This window comes from Fundulus heteroclitus, chromosome 9, assembly GCF_011125445.2.
Source record: "Fundulus heteroclitus isolate FHET01 chromosome 9, MU-UCD_Fhet_4.1, whole genome shotgun sequence".
NCBI lineage: Eukaryota > Metazoa > Chordata > Actinopteri > Cyprinodontiformes > Fundulidae > Fundulus > Fundulus heteroclitus.
This window is the reverse complement of record NC_046369.1, coordinates 24,342,056-24,359,555: the sequence shown is the minus strand read 5'-3', so window position 1 is coordinate 24,359,555 and position 17,500 is coordinate 24,342,056. Positions and strand designations below refer to the sequence as shown.

Here is a 17,500-nt window from a genome sequence, read left to right as displayed (position 1 = left end):
TATCAGCAACAATTCTGTCTTTTTGCATCAAGTTGGAGAAACTTCAGACCCAGCCACTTGTTTTTATGGGCCCTTTCTCAGCGACTAGTGGACCACGGTCACTTGGTGACACGGAAATATAAAAAGGTATGTAATCAGCAAATCAATAACCAGAAGTAAGAGTAGATCTAAAATAAGAACTGGTCCTTGGGGTACCCCACTTATCTTTGTTCCCTCAGATTCAGCTGCCAAATAACGTGGATGTTGCTTGGTTGACTTGCCCTTAAGGAATAAAGTGTAGACATTTATTTTCTGTCAATATAGCTTCTCATCCCCACAAACATTTTTGGTCTGATGCTGTTAATTTGCTAAAAGTCTGCTTCCACAGTAGCATCAATCCAACTTCCACTTCTATTAAAACTCACTGGAATATGAAATCTGCTACAGGCAATGGGTCTGTTAATCCCACAACCCTCAAAATAATCCAGTCTAGCGTTTAAAGGAACGATGGAAACCCATTGCCATCAACTGAATGGTAATTAAAAACAAAATTTGAACCGTCACTTCTTCACCTTTATTGGAAATTGACTAAATTTAACGTAGCAATGCCTCTTTTTTTTCTTCTTAAAGCGTGCAAGTATAATGGCAGTAAAGACCAAATTCACCTTCCTGCAAATAGTAGGCTCAATATTTAAAAAAATAAATAATTGTTAGCAAAGCTTTTATCTAAAAGACCAAGAACTACTTGTCACTGAACAGGTTTGTATCAGTAAATGTGAAGACATCTGAAACTTGGTAGACTGCCAGATGCTCCAGGATGAGAGCATTTAACACCCAGAACTTTGAAGAGAACATCTGAGTTTCTGTTTGTCGGCTAGCTTTTGTTGAATACCACCATGCCATGTGTTGGTCATTTGAGATTGCGTAATCTTAAGTTTTCTAAATGAAAATACAAATCCATTGATGACCCTGCGGCAATTAACGCCGCAGGGCTGAGTCTCGCAGAGGTAAATCCGCAGCATGCCTCCTCTCGTGCCACGAACTGTGGGGAAAAGGCAAAAGCATAATGGGTCCACTTGTTTACCTCCTACTTAAGCCACATACTTGAGATTGTCAGGACACGAGGCATTTGCAAACTGAGCAAATACTCCCTTCATTGTTGCAACGAGGAACGACATAAAAACGCCAGCAAAGCGGAAAAACTCAGCAAGTCACTGCTTGGCCAAGCACTAAGAAAAATGCCAACATGTTAAAGATAATTTAAGACTGAATTTATTGGCAATTAAATTTTAAATACACAAGGTAACAAAATTTAGAAGGCACACCAATATAATTAGTTTTTTTTTTCTCTACTTTCTGTAAAACTATTTACAAATGGTTTTGTTTTTTTCAAGTTCAATAGAAACTGTACAGTCTTCTGTCCACAGAGGGGGGGGGGGGTCAGATAGGTGAGCAAAAGGGCTGAAAGGCCACCAGTGTGATACCGAAATACGGGTTTCCTTTCAACATCAGTGAAGACAACATTTAAAACGTCTTCTCTTCATACATCGTGTTCCAAAAGATGGTTCCACAATACAGAAAACCAACATAACCAAGTGTGGAACCCCAGCTGTGGAAGTCATTGACAACGTTGTTCTCCCATGTTTTACACAAGAAACTAAAAAACAAAAAAAAACTGTAAAACAGTCAAATTATCTTTGGAATCCATAGTAATTTTAACAAGCTGACTAGGTCATACTTCCCTCCAAAGTCTCTAAGCTTTTTTCATCTTGCCGTTGTAGACGTGGCCGTTCTCGTAGTGGGTGGAGCCGTTGGCGGCTGGGTGGTGGATGCCGTTGCTGCTGCCGTTCTCGCAGATCTTGCCGTTTTTTTCGTGGACTTTTCCATTCTCGTGACGTTTGCCGTTGGCGTGCGCCACGGCGCCGTTCTTCTGCTGCTGGACTTCCTGCTTCGGCAGCCGCTTGCCCTTCACGTAGGCCTGGACCCAGAAGTTGGAGAAGAGGATGAAGAAGAAGGTGCCGTACATCCAGATGAGGTGAATGATGGTGGGGAACTGGTAGTCGCAGCTGTCCATGAAGTAATACTGGGTGGCGTGGAGAGAGACCAGGACAAACTGGGTCTGTTGGAGACGAGGAAAGACAAAAAAAGTGTCAACAGACAGAAATATCTCCAAGTTAAATTCTGTAAAAGGATTACCAGTGGTGAATAAAAACGCTGAAGTGAATGCAGGATTTCCTTACCAGCTGAATGGCAGTCATGTATTTCTTCCACCACAAAAACTTCTGGAAACGTGGCCCAGCAGCAGCGAGGCCGTAGTAGAAATACATGATGACGTGGACTGAGGAGTTCACCATGGCGTGGAAAGATCCCATTCCACCTTTAGAGAAAACACAAACGTCTTTAGACCACTCCTCTAGCCAAAACAACCTTCAAACCCGCTAACAAAAACAATCCTCAACACATTAGAGCTGTCAAGGCAAATGGCTGCTTCTAAAGCAGATAAGACCACGTTTTTTGTTTAGTTTTTTTTTGAAGAGCCGTCCTACAAGGCAGAGCTTGTCGCTCTGGTCTGTGACGAGCTGAACTGAACCCAACCTGGGTGGCTTTGGCATGGTTCATGAATTATTTCCCGACCAGCTTGGTGTGTTACTCACCGGGAGCGAAGCCAACTCCCCACCACCAGGTCCATGGCATGATGGAGTGGTGAAAGATGTGCAGGAAAGTAATCTGGCCATGTTTTTTCCTCAACACAAAGAATATCTGAGAAAAAAATAAAAAATAAATGAATGGGGATGAATCGTCGTCACACTAAGCTGATTAACGGATAATTAAATGAAGGCGAAGAGACCAGGACCTACCGTGTCCATCAGCTCAATTATCTTTGAAAACCAGAAGATCCATGCCACACTCACCATCTAGAGACAAGAACCGCTTTAATGACAGCTCTAGCTTCATAAAAGCTCAAATCAAAATAAGTTGCTGAGCTTGGTGTACTTACCCGTAGCGCTTGTGGACTGTCTGAGGTATCAATTGGGTCACACCTCCAGGTATATGTTGTAGCCCAACCGGACATCAGAAACTGAAATTAAATATATAGATTTAAATGCTACACTTACCAGGAGACAACATACATCAGGAGGGGAACTACAGTTACTTCCCATGTGCACCGACGAGTCAAATATTTGGTCGTTTTGGAACAAGGGTAAAGATTCTAACCTCATACACAATGTAAACTGACAAAGCCACCAGCAAGAAGTTGTAGACTATCATGGGCTCCTTCAGCTGGAAGGGTTTCCGGTTGGCCATGATGCGAGGTCCCAGGTACAGGATGAAAAACAGGTAGACCAGCAGGATTGCCGTCATGGGAACAGGACTCTGCATCAGCGGGTACTCCTTTATCCGTGGGTCTGGAAGCAAAGACGGCATTTTAATTAAAGTAAAAACAAGAAAAGGAAATTCTCTCTCATGTTTTAAAAAGGGTAAATCATCTACCGATTTTGGACAAAAGGTAGTCGTAGATATCCAAGGCGTGCGAGCCCATCTCCTGAAGTTGCTGGAGCATATTTGCTGTTGTGAATTGTTGAGACCAGGGTATCTGTGAGCAAGATAAAGACAACGGCTGATTGTTAGTTTAGTGCAAGAATCTAATCCAAATTTTTTTTTTACCCTCTCTATATTTTAACTTTATCTTTCCGCTCCAATCTGTTTTCACTTGCTTAAATATTGAGTTTGTTTTTATATGTATATATAAATAAAAAGAAGATTTTCTATCAGTACAGAGAGTTTTCTTTTTCCAAGGCTGAAACTCCTCGTCAGATATGGCCTGATATGAGAGAGGTGGAGCCACGGCCCACATCCCACAATAAACCGATTGTGTTCAGGAGTCAAGCCCCGAGGTTCAAAGACGATATCCAAACAGCTTTCTTCCAATAAATTCCAATGGGACAGGAGAAAAAAAAAAAAAAAGCACAAAGTTATGCAACAAAGAGTTCATGGGCTCAAAATACAATCCTGGCAATAACTACAACTGATTTAACAAGAGCCTCTACTTGACAAACAAAACACTGATTAACTTTAAAGATCATGAAAAGTATTGTCCAGTCATCACGCTACAAGCTTAAGTGTTTTTCTTTTTAATATAAACTTAAATAACTCGAGTGTAAGCTAACGAGTGCAACGTAGAAGACTTCCAGGGTGCGGCTGGCCCCGAGAGGACCATTGTTTGAAGTACAATCTACAATGCTCTGCGTTTTCACTGCCCACAGTCCTCCTTAAGCCAATATCATTAAAGGCTAATAATTTCAGTCTCTGGAATGAAGGTCAGAGCCGAGATACCGCAGCTCCTGCACAGGGGGAGGGTAAAGGAGGAAGCAGAAAAAAAAACGATAAAAGAAAGCATTGGAAAAGAAGAAGTGTATTGCAGAAAATGTCCATTTCACAGAAAGAAGTCTCGGATATTTACTGGTGGTTTAAGTGTTACTGAAAGGTTCTGCTCCTTCCAGACAGCGGTTCACCAAATAACACGCATTTAATCTGGAAGCAAAGAAAACGACGGATAGATCACATCTCTCTTCCTGATTCTAATCGTAGCTGCTTCTAAACTTTTCCACTCATGTACCACGATACTTTCTCAAAAACCCTCTTCAACTTTCCCCAGCTACTTCCTGCACAGATTCCAGGTGACAGCGAGCAGCATACCAGACAAATTTCTGTCAGCAAAGCCACCAATCGCTCTCCTTCTGTCAGTCCTTTGAAAACAGCAACAACAACAAAAAAAATGGAGCGGTGCCAGTTTTGCAGACCTGAGGCCTGCTACGACACCTGCACGTGTGCCGGTGTTGCGTAACAGTCCAGAAACATGGCATTTCAGACAGCCCTTACGTAAAAAGCTGAGGTTGTTTTTGAGGCATTTGGTGAGGCGCCTCGATTTTTGCCAAAAGTATCATGTCAGATGTCCTTGATTGTGTCTTGTTCTGGGAAAGAGAATGCTTCGCAGTTAAAAAAACCAGAATGTGGTCCGGTGGTTTCACTTTACCTGAGCCGCCGCTATCCAGAGCGGCTAGGAGGTCGCTCAGGTGTGAGCGGACAGGGGCCAACGTGGGGGTTCAGGATAGTTTGAAGCCCCAAGCTACTGCCGATAGTGTCACTGGCAAGTCGCCTCTAACAACTGTTGTTAATCAAGGTCTGTATTTATAACAAAATTAGATAAAATTTTCATTACTGACCAATTCTACAAGATGCTGGTGAAGATTCTCAGTCATCCAGGTCATGGTCATTCCAAGAAAAAGTAAAAAAAAAACAAAGCAACTGGACTTGTTATCCGTAGTAGAACACGTCCAGTTGCTTTGTTTTTTTTTACTTTTTCTTGGAATTCTACAAGATGTGGAAAAATCGAGTTCAGTTTGTGTTTCAAACATCAAAAGTTCCTCGTTTATAGGCAGGAAAAACCATCAATGTGACACTCTGTGGCCAAATTAAAGCAAATAATCATACAAGATGGCAGAACAGTCCTGTAATCATATCAGTAGACGAAAAAAAGAGAATTTCCCCCATCTGGGATACAGATGAAAACAGAAATTCATAAAAAAAGTAAAAAGGGAAGACCCCTTCCTCACCAGCCCAGTGAAACCAGAACCAGCTGCAACTCACTGCCTCCAGCCTCTGCTAATTAACAGGTTAGCACAGAACCACAGGGTCGCTGCACGCGCGCAGGTTGACATAACGGTAGCACAAGGATTTTCTCATGACTGTGAGAGGTTAGAAAAACCGTCCCGTCTTCCCGTGACGCGGCGATGCAATTTAACTACGGACATGTGAGCACTTAAGCTCCTTAGAAAAAAAAATGCCCTCCGTTTTCCCTACCGGGAAAATATGAGTTGCAGCTGCCGCCAGCGCCGTAAACTCCAGACTTCCCAACAGCGGCGCTCATTCATTTAAAAAAAAAAAGGGAAGTTTAAAAGTGAAACGGCTGAAGAGACCAAAACGGAAAGGAGGGGTAACCTTCCCCCCAGAAAGTCACGTCAATGAATCATGGGGATGGAAAAAGGGAGCTCACGAGTTTGAAGTTAATTATGAACAAAGAGAAAAAAAAAGGGGGGGGGGAGAGAGAGAGAGAAACTGTAGTGGAAGAAAGGCAAGAATTTCTTTAAATACGACATTATCCACAAAAGACGAGAATGTGAGCACCCAGGTTGTAGCACCTCCAAATTAAAGCTGAGATACTCACTCCTTCAAGAACAGACTTGTTTCTTCCACCTTAAACCATCAAAGCAGAAGCAGCTTTCTCCTTTTACGGTTTGGCAAAGCCTCTCGGCTGACTTGAAGTGCAGGAAGGCAGGCAGCCAGCGGGGGGGAGAGAGAGAAAGAAGAAAAAAACAAAACAAAAAAAAAAAAGGAAAAAAAAAAAAGCCAGGAGAGAAAGCAGCAGGAGAGGGAAGAGACAAGGCAAGGCTGAGATGGGGGTAAGGAGAGTGAGAAAGTAAGCTGAGAAGAGTGTGACTGGTACCAGCAGGCTTCCCCAAGTCCACACCCTCCCTGACTCACATGGTCCATGAATGGCCAGCCTTCAGGAGGAGAGGGAGGGAAGGAGGCAGAGCCAGAGGGAAACGGGGAGAGAGAGCGTCCCGTACGTCCGTAAGGGATACAGCTGGTGGGGGGGCTCATTTAAACCCCCAGTACCAAAACAATTCAAAGTGAAATCTGAAAAGCTGCTGCACGACCGCCACCCCTACAGTAAACGCTCTCCTGGTTACACCCTGTGTACTCCCTGAAACACACCACTCTGGAGTTGTCAGGCAAGTTTCCCCCCCCCCCCACCACCCATCCACCGCCTTCCCTCATCCGGGTGGGCCGATCATATTATTCACATGGAGCAGGCAAGAAATCAGAGAAGACTCTGTTATCATGAAGGGCGCTATTGTTGTGCCTTTCCTGGCCCGCTAACCAGCCAACACCCATAAAGCAAAACTAGCCTCAATTTCTGTCTCTTCTGGCGGGGGGGGGGGGGGGGGGACAATGTCATGACCCAAGTAACCCCCCCGAGTTGAGTAGATGCCTTATAACAATGAGGCATCTACTGATCTGACAGACATTAGAGCTGCATTAACAAGCCAACATTATGTTAGCTAGCTAATGCATTTCTAAACCAAAACCGGCCTTTTCCTACTTCTTCTCCAAATCCATGTCCGGTGAGGAGAAAATAAGAAGTAGGCATGAACCGGCAGCTGATGGAGCTGATGTCTGTCCAGGGCTGGATGGAAAAGCGAAGGTAGACAAAAATAAGTGCAGCCAAGTAGACATGACTCATGAAGATAATGCTTAAAAATTCCTCTGCAGGCTCTGCAGAGGAAACCACTGACTCAAATGTCAAAGCCACACCCGGCCGAGCCAGGCAGGAACATGAGCAACAATTACCAAAGCCATTTGGAAATACCTTGGGATCATCCTCATTTTAAAAACAAAAGCTTGCAAGTACACTTAGCTAGGATATGTTTTTTTTTTTTTATTATGACTTGTAGGTTTTGGTGGGTGAAGAATAAACATGCCTGCTATACATTTAAAACGATCACATCTAAGATAATTGATGGAGTTGTATGTAAATCATCAAGATTAAATTGATTTTAGTGTAAGGTCAACGTGACATTGTCCCCATCAGTCTGGAAGGTACTTCTAAAAGCTGTGGGCTCAGTTTTTGTCTGCTTTAGTAGATTTCTCCCAAATGGACGCTCCATCCATCCACTGTGGTTGAGACGGGACAGACTCTACCTAAGACCCCCATCTGTGGGTTAGTGAGAAATAATGACATTATTAGTACAAGCAGCTCAATTCAGCCCTCTTTGAATGGTGCCTGGACGTTAACGGGCCGGGCAGGGAGTCACTGCTCTGTCAAAATAAAATGAGTCCTTTATGATGGTCACCCCTCTGGTAAGGATGCCCTCAGCGCTTCTTCCATCTAGGGTGGAGGGGGCTATGTCCACGCCTTTAAAACAGGGGACCCGGGTTTGAATCCCAGTTGCATAAACAAGGGAAGCCGCGTGCGTGCGCAATTTGTACCGACTTGCACTGCAAAAAGGGATCTTAAAAATTGTGTTTTTGTCCTTGATTTGAGCAGGTAAATAATATTGCCTGCCAATGGAATGAGTATTTTGACCCCTAAAATAAGATAATTAGACATCTTGCACTTGAAATAAGATGGAGATAAGTTGTTCCTATTTTAAGTGCAAAAGTCTTATTCCATTGACACATACACTAATATTAAGAAATGACTTATTTTTAGTTCCGTTTTTGCAGTGTGCTGTGGTGAGCCCTGAATAACAATAATGATAACAACAATAATAAGCGATGCAGCCGAACTCACTCACTCCCTCTTGAAAATACCTTTGGCTCCCCAATCACGGAGCAGTTGGTCTTATAAATGGGAGAAGCCTGATTGCACATACAGTTAGTCCATTTACTCAATTTATTCAAAAATATTAATAAATAAAAAGATAGACCAATTGATTGCCCCCATTTGTACACCCAGTGTGGTTCATCCCAGATTTCTAAGGCTGGAGGAGGAAATTTGTGAAATCTTTTGACGTCTCACCTGAGCAGCGCTTTGGTAAACTTTGAGTTTGCCAACAAACCCCAAGCGGGGGATTGTGGGATCATAAGGCGTCGACACTGTCTGTAATAACCCTTGCCAACACCCACTTTTCACATAAAAGCTTAATTTGGCTCCCGGCTCAGGATTATAAGCTTCGACATCCCATTTTACCTTTAAAAAAACCTTGCTTCACAGCTTCATCTTCAAGTTTGCTGATAGGTACAATTCTGCCAAACCCTGATTGCAATCAACGCTGGAAATCACCTCGCTGAGATATTCTGATTTAACTTTGGGGAAAACAAAATAACCAAGTCACCCGCAGTTTTTAAACCAACAACATTTTATCCATAACTCAGGTTGTGGAGGCCGTCTGAAGCAGTTATGTAAACCTGAGCAGCGCTGACATGCGAACCGGCAGCATCTCCAAACACTGTATTTTACATAAGACCTAAAGCTTCGCAGCACGATTCAGATGTCTGAAAACGTCATACACGTGAGCGTGCCTTGTAAATAGTCTGTAGTGTTACTGCGTTACTGTTTCCAGCTGAGCAGGTTTGACCTAAACACTTCCACACTAGGGACGGGGGTGGGGGTAGAAGCACTCCAGTGCACTTTAAACCTTTCCCTCTGAATACCAAAACACACCTAAGCAAAAAAAAGAATGAACACAAAGTATCAGGTAGATGCAGAATGAAGCGTTTCACACGAGACGGTCATTTTGACCTACGAGACGACCCCCCCACCCTTCAGCCTAGAGTCCATTAGGGTGTGGGAATAGAAAACGTTAGAGGGAATTATTAAGAGTTCAGAAATGTTGTAAACTCTGATTTTATCGCATTCAAAAGTTACGCTTATCAGCAAAGTGGCCCACATTCTGCATGTGTCAGTATGTGATGGAAAGAGCAGAAACAAAAACAAACAGGCACTTGTTAAGGCGAGATCTCGTTATCAGCCCATTTTTTAAAGCCCAACTTTAAATTGAGCTTTTTTAATACAAAAGTATTAATAAGCCACAAGCAGAGCATTACATTTCCAAGAGAAGGGTGGTATTAATCCCCACCTGTGTGCAGCAAATATCCACCCTGCTAGTTTCTGGGCAGCAGGCCAGCGAAATAGAGTTATGTTCAATAAATTCAAAATACGCGTTCTGATGAGGCTCGTTTGTCATTTTGAAAGTGCCTTTTGGGACAGAGATGTAAATGAGGTGTGTCAAAAATACTTTTCATTAAGCCATTTTTTTAAATTGGTCCGATGGAATATTCTAACCTTAAATTACTTGTTTTCATTGACAGCAAGTTGAAAATTAATCAAAAGGCTTGAAAACGTCAATTAATCTATGTGACGCTTTCCACTTGGAAGATGTTCTTATGGTATTCTATTTTATTTAATATGGCTGTACAACAGTCTGGATTAACCTGGAAATCAGGTTATAACACATGGACTTTCATATAGAAGCAGCTTGAGGTCCGTTCTTACTTAGACTAAAACTTTGTTTTTTTTGTAATTACTGTTCAACATTGAGGGGCTGTATTGTATTTTGAACCAATCTACTAAACACTTTGATGGTATAAACCATTATTCTAGCTAAAAAAAATAATTATTCTGGAAACGGTGAATGCCTCAGCGTTGCATTGTTTGAGAAGTTTCATCAATGTGTCACATTGTGTTACACGTGCGATTTGTTTAGGCTGCTCAAATACCACCTTAAGCCCGTCAATGCACTTTCATCCCTTCTACAATGAAGCAGCTTCACAGGGAAGAGCTTTCCTCGAGGCATTGCAGCTAAAACGAGGTATTATTAGTAACACCAGACTATTGCACGTTGACTATTACGCAAACGGCGACAGCACGCAAAAACTGTTATAGTCAGAATAAAGGAAGAAGTGGAAGACGTCCATTATTACATCACAAAAGGCAGTAATGCATAGCCAGTAAACCCTGTAGGGCCACATACTCAAGACAAAAATATCAGGAGCATGCTCTTTGTTCCTCTGGCTGAAAAAGCAAGTGGTCTGGTCTGTACGGTCTCATGTTTAAGAGCTATGGGGATACGGCCAGTTTCACTATACGTAGCATCCGATCTCATCCCAACTCGTTCTGCGGCTGCATCATCGAAAAGCATGCAAGGCAACAGAAATACTCATTTTGGACTTGCCCAGCCTGTGCATCCAACATGTACTACGACATATTTTCTAAAAACAGGGGACGTTACACAGGGGCTATTTATGTAGCGATCAAGGAAGTAAAAGTTGATTTTGCACCACACACACACAGGAAATCCATTTTTAACTATTGAGCCGTGCCCAGCTTTCACCCAAAGCCATCTAGATCAAAATTATCTATAAATATAGATCATCTATGCTAAACTTAGGCTTTTATTGATATGCAAGACTTGCCACATATTGTAAAGTGTCAGGAGAGCAATTATTAGTGCTGTGTGGATAGATTATTTAAAATCTGTAGAGTTTTGTGGTCTTGTTGCCGGTTGAAAGCAGCAGCTACGTTGCTCGTCATTAGCAAACAGATACCAAGCAAATCACAGGGAAAGATGACTTGTTCCATGAGCTATGATACATCCGCTGCCTGTCACCTGTCTTTACAAGGTGTTGGCTCAGGCCGGAAACAGCAGAGAGTGCATTCCATCGCTTTTGATGCCCAATGGGGCTTCTTCAAAATGTGAGGTTTAAATGCAGTTATCCACAATAGAACGGGCTTTACTATAAAAACACGTTTAAAAAACAACATTGTACCAATCGGGCTTTTCCTGAGCCACTGCAAATCCTCAAACTCTCATTCACGCAACCGAGTACATATCCCTTATTTTGATTTGCTTTTTATTACACAAGTGATTTTAAAAACTATGCATTTAATAAACAAGAAAAATTACTTTACAAAAAAAAAAGGTTTGGTAGTGGCCTGCCAACCACAGGTCAACAGGTAATTGGATGATTCTGATATGTTTAACGTCTCTAAATTGAGTTTTTTTTTTTTATTTAGATGAAAAAAAAAAAAACAACATGAACAAAGAATTGGCACTGAAGCAGCTGGATTTTCTTTCAACACTTAGTTCAAAGATGTTGGCAATCAGAGTTTAGTACGGAGGGCCTTCATGCATGTTTGTTTCCAGGCATCCATTCAACATGAAAGTTAAAAACAATGCTCACTACAAAACACAATGAATCACCTATAAAATAAAAAGTTTAATCTCCAGAGCCCTCCAGATTTGGCAGCCCCCCTCCTCCTCCACGCTGAGGAATGCTGCTGGACCTGTTGGGAGACTGACATGATAGCATCCTGCATTGTGAGGAGATCTGGGTGTGTGTAAATCGTGGGAGGGTGGGGAGTATCATCCCAAACTTAAAATATTCAGATCGACACCAACTTCATTCCCTTCTAGTCTCAGCAAGGACTCAGGTTGCAGTAACTTTCCACGGACAATTACGGCTGCATCTCATGCATGTCCAGGTTACACAGCATACCTGACAGTCGTCTCAGAAGACGCACGGGGAACGTGTTTACAGGCAAACACGAAGGTTCATTTCGGTTTGACAAAATGCCAGGTGACAGAGTGTACGCTTGTTAGTATCGCTTAATGGGTGACCATGAAAAACCAACCTGGTAGGAAGGTTGAGCTTTGTGCAAGACTTTAACATGAGTGGAATGAAACCCTCCACCTTTGTCAAGATCGCTTCAACCACAGGGCTGCAGAAAGAACAGGAACGCTTACAAAGTGCTCAACAAATGAACGGCGACTTTCTGACTCTGATCCACGAGTCAATAAGAGCCAGATAAGACGCTTGGTCCCGTCATACGTCTGCATGAATCATAGTTTACAACACCGGGTTTTTATTCTCCAACCTTTGATCTGACGTTTCAAAAGTGAACGCTCCAGCTGCTCAAACAGGCGGAAATCGCCCTCGCAGGCGGTTACGACTTCCTTATGGATGTGCAGAACTGCGGAAATTTAAATAAAAGGGATCGTTGAAAGTCAAAGCAACACCAGCGTCAGGTCACACTTCCTTTCTCTGCATTGTGAGCAGAGTTACACGGCCTCCATTAAACACGAGGCACGCACCGTCATGCGGTCCAAGCATTTGGCCTGGTCGACCCCTTGAAGCCGGGAACGTTGATGCCACCCGGAGAGCGTGCAGAGAACGAATCCACGACGACAAACCTTTATCCAGAACTCACCAAAAGTTACCAGTGTCATAATAATCCAAAGACAAGCAACAATGATAGATTTTTTTTTTGGTTCTAAGAAGGTGCTGTGCAAGAAGATCAGCCGGAGAACTTTGGTTCGCAACGCTCCAGCGGCTTTGTGCATGAGCATGAAAACAAACCGAAGCCTTAAGGGGACTTTATGCTAGTAGTTGAATGTAGTTGCGTGATGAAACTAACATCGCAGCCCTTGTCGGGAGGAGGCACGTTCTGTCACCTTGGTCCATTAATGACATCTCGACATTAAGGTTTACCGCATAAAGACGAGTGGGACGTGCCAAGGAGTCTAAACAGAAAAGGCAGGGCTTTAATCGAACAGCCACAAAAAGAGATACCCATTGCAGTTTAATACTGAAACTTTCCCCAACCATTTACATGAATACAAGCAGATTCTCTCTGCAGTCACCCCTACTGTTTAGTGTTGCACATAAGACCTGCCGTCACAAAAAGCATGCTTTTTTTTTTATTTGTGTAGATGACAACTTGCCCTAGCTCAAGCTTTAGGATTTAAACAATTAACCCCATGCCTTACTCCGCCCACATCTAACATTTGAAAAATGTGCCTGAAGGAGTTGGTGCCCGGCGGACCAGGGAACGTGCTGAGGGGGGGGCGTGGCCTGGGCTACTAAAACAAAGTAAATAAATGCTAAATAAACTAACCAAATGCTAAGCTAATAAATCGGCAACCTGAAAAATGAATAGAAAGATCGCAGCGGTCACTATTCCAGCTCACTGCAGAGGCATGATGCACGAGACGGAGCCGCTGACCTCAGTTTTGCTGGGTGAGCCAATAGCAATCCAGATTCAAAATTCAAATGCAATGCACTCATTAAGCCCCGAGTACGTCGCGCCACAGAGCCCGTTTTAGACACAAAAGCAGGAATTTTAACCAATGAGCAGGAAATTGTCAAAAATCATGATACGGACATATAGACAGCGCGACAAGACATCCACTTTTAGCTAGTTTACTAGCAAAAAGTTCTTCAAATACCAAAATTGACATGCTCTGACCTCAAGGCGAGGATCAGCAGAGAACAGCGAAGCGGTGGAGGTTTTGGAATAAAAAAAATAAGGAGTTTACATGCAGGAATGCTGCAATGCTTTCACAGCTACGGTGGTGAGTCTAACTCATGCTGAAACCTCCAGAACCTCCCCCAGAGGGCGTAAGACTCAAAGCTTCATGCACCGGTGCTTTTGTGTTTTGCTCAGCCCAGAAAGCCCCCCCCCCCCCCCCCTCCAGCTGAACACACACGGGGAACACTGGGGCGGGTAACTCTCGTCATTAGCTCCATTAGAAACGTCAAGTTGAAATGTGCAGAGATGACACAGAACAGAACAAAAACGGCATCCATTAATCTACAAATGTATTATTAATGCAATATCAATAAACAACATCAACAGAGCAAAGAACGGCTTGGATTGCAAATGAATATTAGTTAATCGAGTGCCTGCTGCACGCTCCCTGGTATAATTGGTTATCTGTGTTGCTTAATGGAGTCGAAAAAGGACTTAGAAAGTGAAGTGGTGGTAAAGTCTTTGGAAAAAAAAAAACAATGTTTATATCGTTGCTGCAAAGCCAAAGCAATGTTGAGTTAAAGTACTGAATTATTTCTGCTCATATGGATGTTGCATCGTCATTATTGCCGATGTCATCTAGCCCCAACATGTCCCTGATGTGTGCCGATGTGTAATTCAACCCCCCCTCCCCCACAAACAGGTTTCCAGGCCAGAGGGAGAGAGGCATTTCTTTTATATGATAGCTGCGTTTACCTTGAGCATTCAGTTATACAACTAAAGTAGAGGTCCTAAGTATGGACAGCCCCAGTGACTCAGACCTTAAAATAAACAATTTACAAACTGTTATACATCCCCGTTACCTACAGTTTACCCTTCAGCAGACGGAGGCGTCCCAAAAACAGCGACAGGATTGGTTCACAGACTCACAGGAGAGGAATTATCCAACTTAAACCAAATGAAATGCTGCCCATTAGTCACATCATTTAACAGTTTTTTCTCTCGCTCTGAGTTTTTTAGAAGCGATCCACCGGCCAATGATTAACATTTAGACATTTAAAGACCAACGACGGTGACTCAACAACATGCAAAGTCTCGACTGAAACGTTCACAACGGAGCTGTGACCCTTTTCATTTATTAACCCAACAATCTTTAACCGCGGTTTAGCATAAATTGCTCATCCTCATGGAGTCAGGCTGGCCTAAAGTAACAAAACGTGCGAGTTATTCGCCTTGAATAGAATGAGTCAGGCGATCCAAGCTTTGGGCCATCGCTCTCTAACAAAGCTACCAGAGCCGATACGATAACTTAACCCAACCTACACCGGGCCTCGAGTAAAGAACAAATGTTTACAAAGGGCCGTCGTTCTGAAGGCAGCCATTAGCAGCGGGTTTAAACCGTCTGGAGAACACACAAAAGACGGCTCTGTCAAAGCGGGATCGTGCAGCGATGGAGCCTTCTTCCTGTGCATCGGTAAACTAAATCCCTAACCGGAAACCTTGTTTAACCACAACAGTCCATTCAGGCTTTTACCCGTCAAACCCGACGGCAAAAACCAGCGGAGAAAAAAAACCAAACAACTCAGGAGCGCGGCGTAACAGGAAGACACCAATCAACAGAGGAACGTCCCACTGCAACTACAAAAATTACCACAAACATTATTAGTAAGAAGAAGAAGAAAGAGCCAACATCATCTCTTATGTCCTCTCCCGCTTTGCCATCTGCTCTCTCCTCCATATGCAAACCCTTCAGACAGGATGTTGACTTTAAAGCCTGATGAAGTGATAAGAGGAAGGCACAGCACTGGCACCGTGTTTATATTACCTGCATAGCTGAGATACGGGCTGGTCGACCTTGAGACCATGTCATCCCCACCATCGTTGGTTACCGATTATGTTTGCATTGTCAACAGCCCACAATCTCGCTCAGCTAACTCGCTTAAAAAAAAAAAAAAAACAGCATCAATGGTAACCAGCTGGAGAGCAACTGACACACCTTGTCCCCGTTTTATTTTTAAACAGCGCATACAGCAGGTTATGCCTAATCTAAGTAGATTACAGTTTAGTTTTAAAATTCAGTTAGGAGTGGCGTCATTTTAACCAATGACAGAAAAAAGGGAACATTGTTTGGAGCAACAAATGATGCTCTAAACGGCTTCACATCAGAGCGCTTTCTTATTCCAACGGGGAAGTGATACTAGCCAGGCTTACACACACATGTCCTTGTGCGGACTGAAATGAATTCAGATTATGAGAAAAAAATAAAAATACTTGAATACATCAATTACATGGGCACAAAATCAATCTGATCATGATGTATGGTTACTTGTGCCAGGCTTTAGTCAGAATAATAGCACTTTGACATGTGCAGAGTCAGCAAACTTCCCTAACAAACAGAAGTTGTACTTCTGTATGTTCTGAAAAAAGGAAAATAAGATTTTTTTTGTTTTTTTTAAACTTTATTGAACAATCACAGCTAACATGGAAAGCATTCATTCATCCGCGGCGGACATGTGTCCTTACTGTATCTTCTGAGCTCCCAGAATGGACCAGCACCAGGTTCTCTGGATGGGATCGAATAAATTACATTGCTTCCTAATAAAGCCACAGGCTCAGCAACAAATGCGTTACGGGACGAGAGACATCGGGCACGCGTGCGCAGTCAGAGCAATTTACACTAATCCAAATGACACGATCAAAACAAGTGCTCAGATTGGCGCCGTCCGGATTAACGATGGGAATAAACCAACCGTCTCAATCGAAATGAGATTTAACTCGTTCCAATTGATTCAATTGCAATGTTCCAATTGGTCCTTTATTCTGATTACTTATGTCTGGCAGTGACTTAGTTTAAATGCACATATGCATGATGACAAAAGAGAGAAAATAATAAAAAACAATTAGTACAGTGGTCCAACTAGAGTGATATAGCAGCGTCACCATGAGTTAAGTTAGCAGCACTGTCCAAACAATCAAGTTAAAATAGCATAATTGCGTGTTTGTTTGTGGTCCTAAGGGGGTGTTAGAGGTTAGAGTTAAAATAGTAACCGGCGTTCTGTGTGGGGCATCTGTTGACTCACTTTACCTGAGCCAGATGTTGGGAATGGGCCAACCAATTTTTACAATTAACATAGGTCACATCAGGAACAAAGACTGACAACAACATTATGTTTTACAGCTCAAAAAAGCAGAAACTCAAAAAAGTATTCCAGGTTTATAACAACAATAAAAAAGGGCGATCACTGAGTTCATCTGGATCGTTGAGCAACTGCAGTTGGTGTTTTTTGCATAATTATGAAATCAAAAGCCAGTGTCAAAAGTCCATCATGCGGCTGCCTAGTAAATAGTTAGTATGCACACCGGTTTCTCTTTTTTTTTTTTTTAGGTGACTGCTTTACTGGAATGCATGCGAGCATTTGTTAAGGAACTCGTCTCATCTGGTTGATCAGATATCCGTCCAAGTAACGGGAAACACAAACAAAAACAGCCTGAACGCTGCCTTCATCACAGCCCAAACCGGAGCATCCTCCTCATCACCTCCCACTCAGGACGGCGACAAGCGGACCAGGGTTCCCTTCAAAGCACAGCGGCCACCCGTCAATGGGATCATTGTCCGCAGCACAGGTGCAAAACCGACCCTCAACAATAACAAGGGCAATTGGCCTGAATAAAAAAGCGGATTTATTTATATATATATATATATAT

The 17,500-nt window shown here is 42.9% G+C and overlaps 1 protein-coding gene across 2 annotated transcripts in view; it reads right to left on the bottom strand.

Annotated features, from left to right (window-relative positions):
- Nucleotides 1-682: 682 nt before the first annotated feature.
- LOC118556467 (elongation of very long chain fatty acids protein 1-like) overlaps nucleotides 683-17,500 on the bottom strand; it is a 44,511-nt gene continuing 27,693 nt past the window's right edge. The window contains exons 1-8 of one of the 2 annotated variants that reach the window (XM_036141300.1): nucleotides 6,206-6,326; nucleotides 3,472-3,574; nucleotides 3,196-3,386; nucleotides 2,978-3,058; nucleotides 2,838-2,894; nucleotides 2,634-2,739; nucleotides 2,220-2,356; nucleotides 683-2,098 (exon numbers count right to left, since the gene is read on the bottom strand). In XM_036141300.1, the coding sequence (XP_035997193.1) occupies nucleotides 1,733-2,098; nucleotides 2,220-2,356; nucleotides 2,634-2,739; nucleotides 2,838-2,894; nucleotides 2,978-3,058; nucleotides 3,196-3,386; nucleotides 3,472-3,541 (1,008 nt within the window). In that variant the 5' untranslated portion in view covers nucleotides 3,542-3,574; nucleotides 6,206-6,326 and the 3' untranslated portion in view covers nucleotides 683-1,732. Of the gene's footprint in view, nucleotides 2,099-2,219; nucleotides 2,357-2,633; nucleotides 2,740-2,837; nucleotides 2,895-2,977; nucleotides 3,059-3,195; nucleotides 3,387-3,471; nucleotides 3,575-6,205; nucleotides 6,327-17,500 lie in introns of those variants that run through there. The other variant, XM_036141301.1, reaches the window with a different exon arrangement.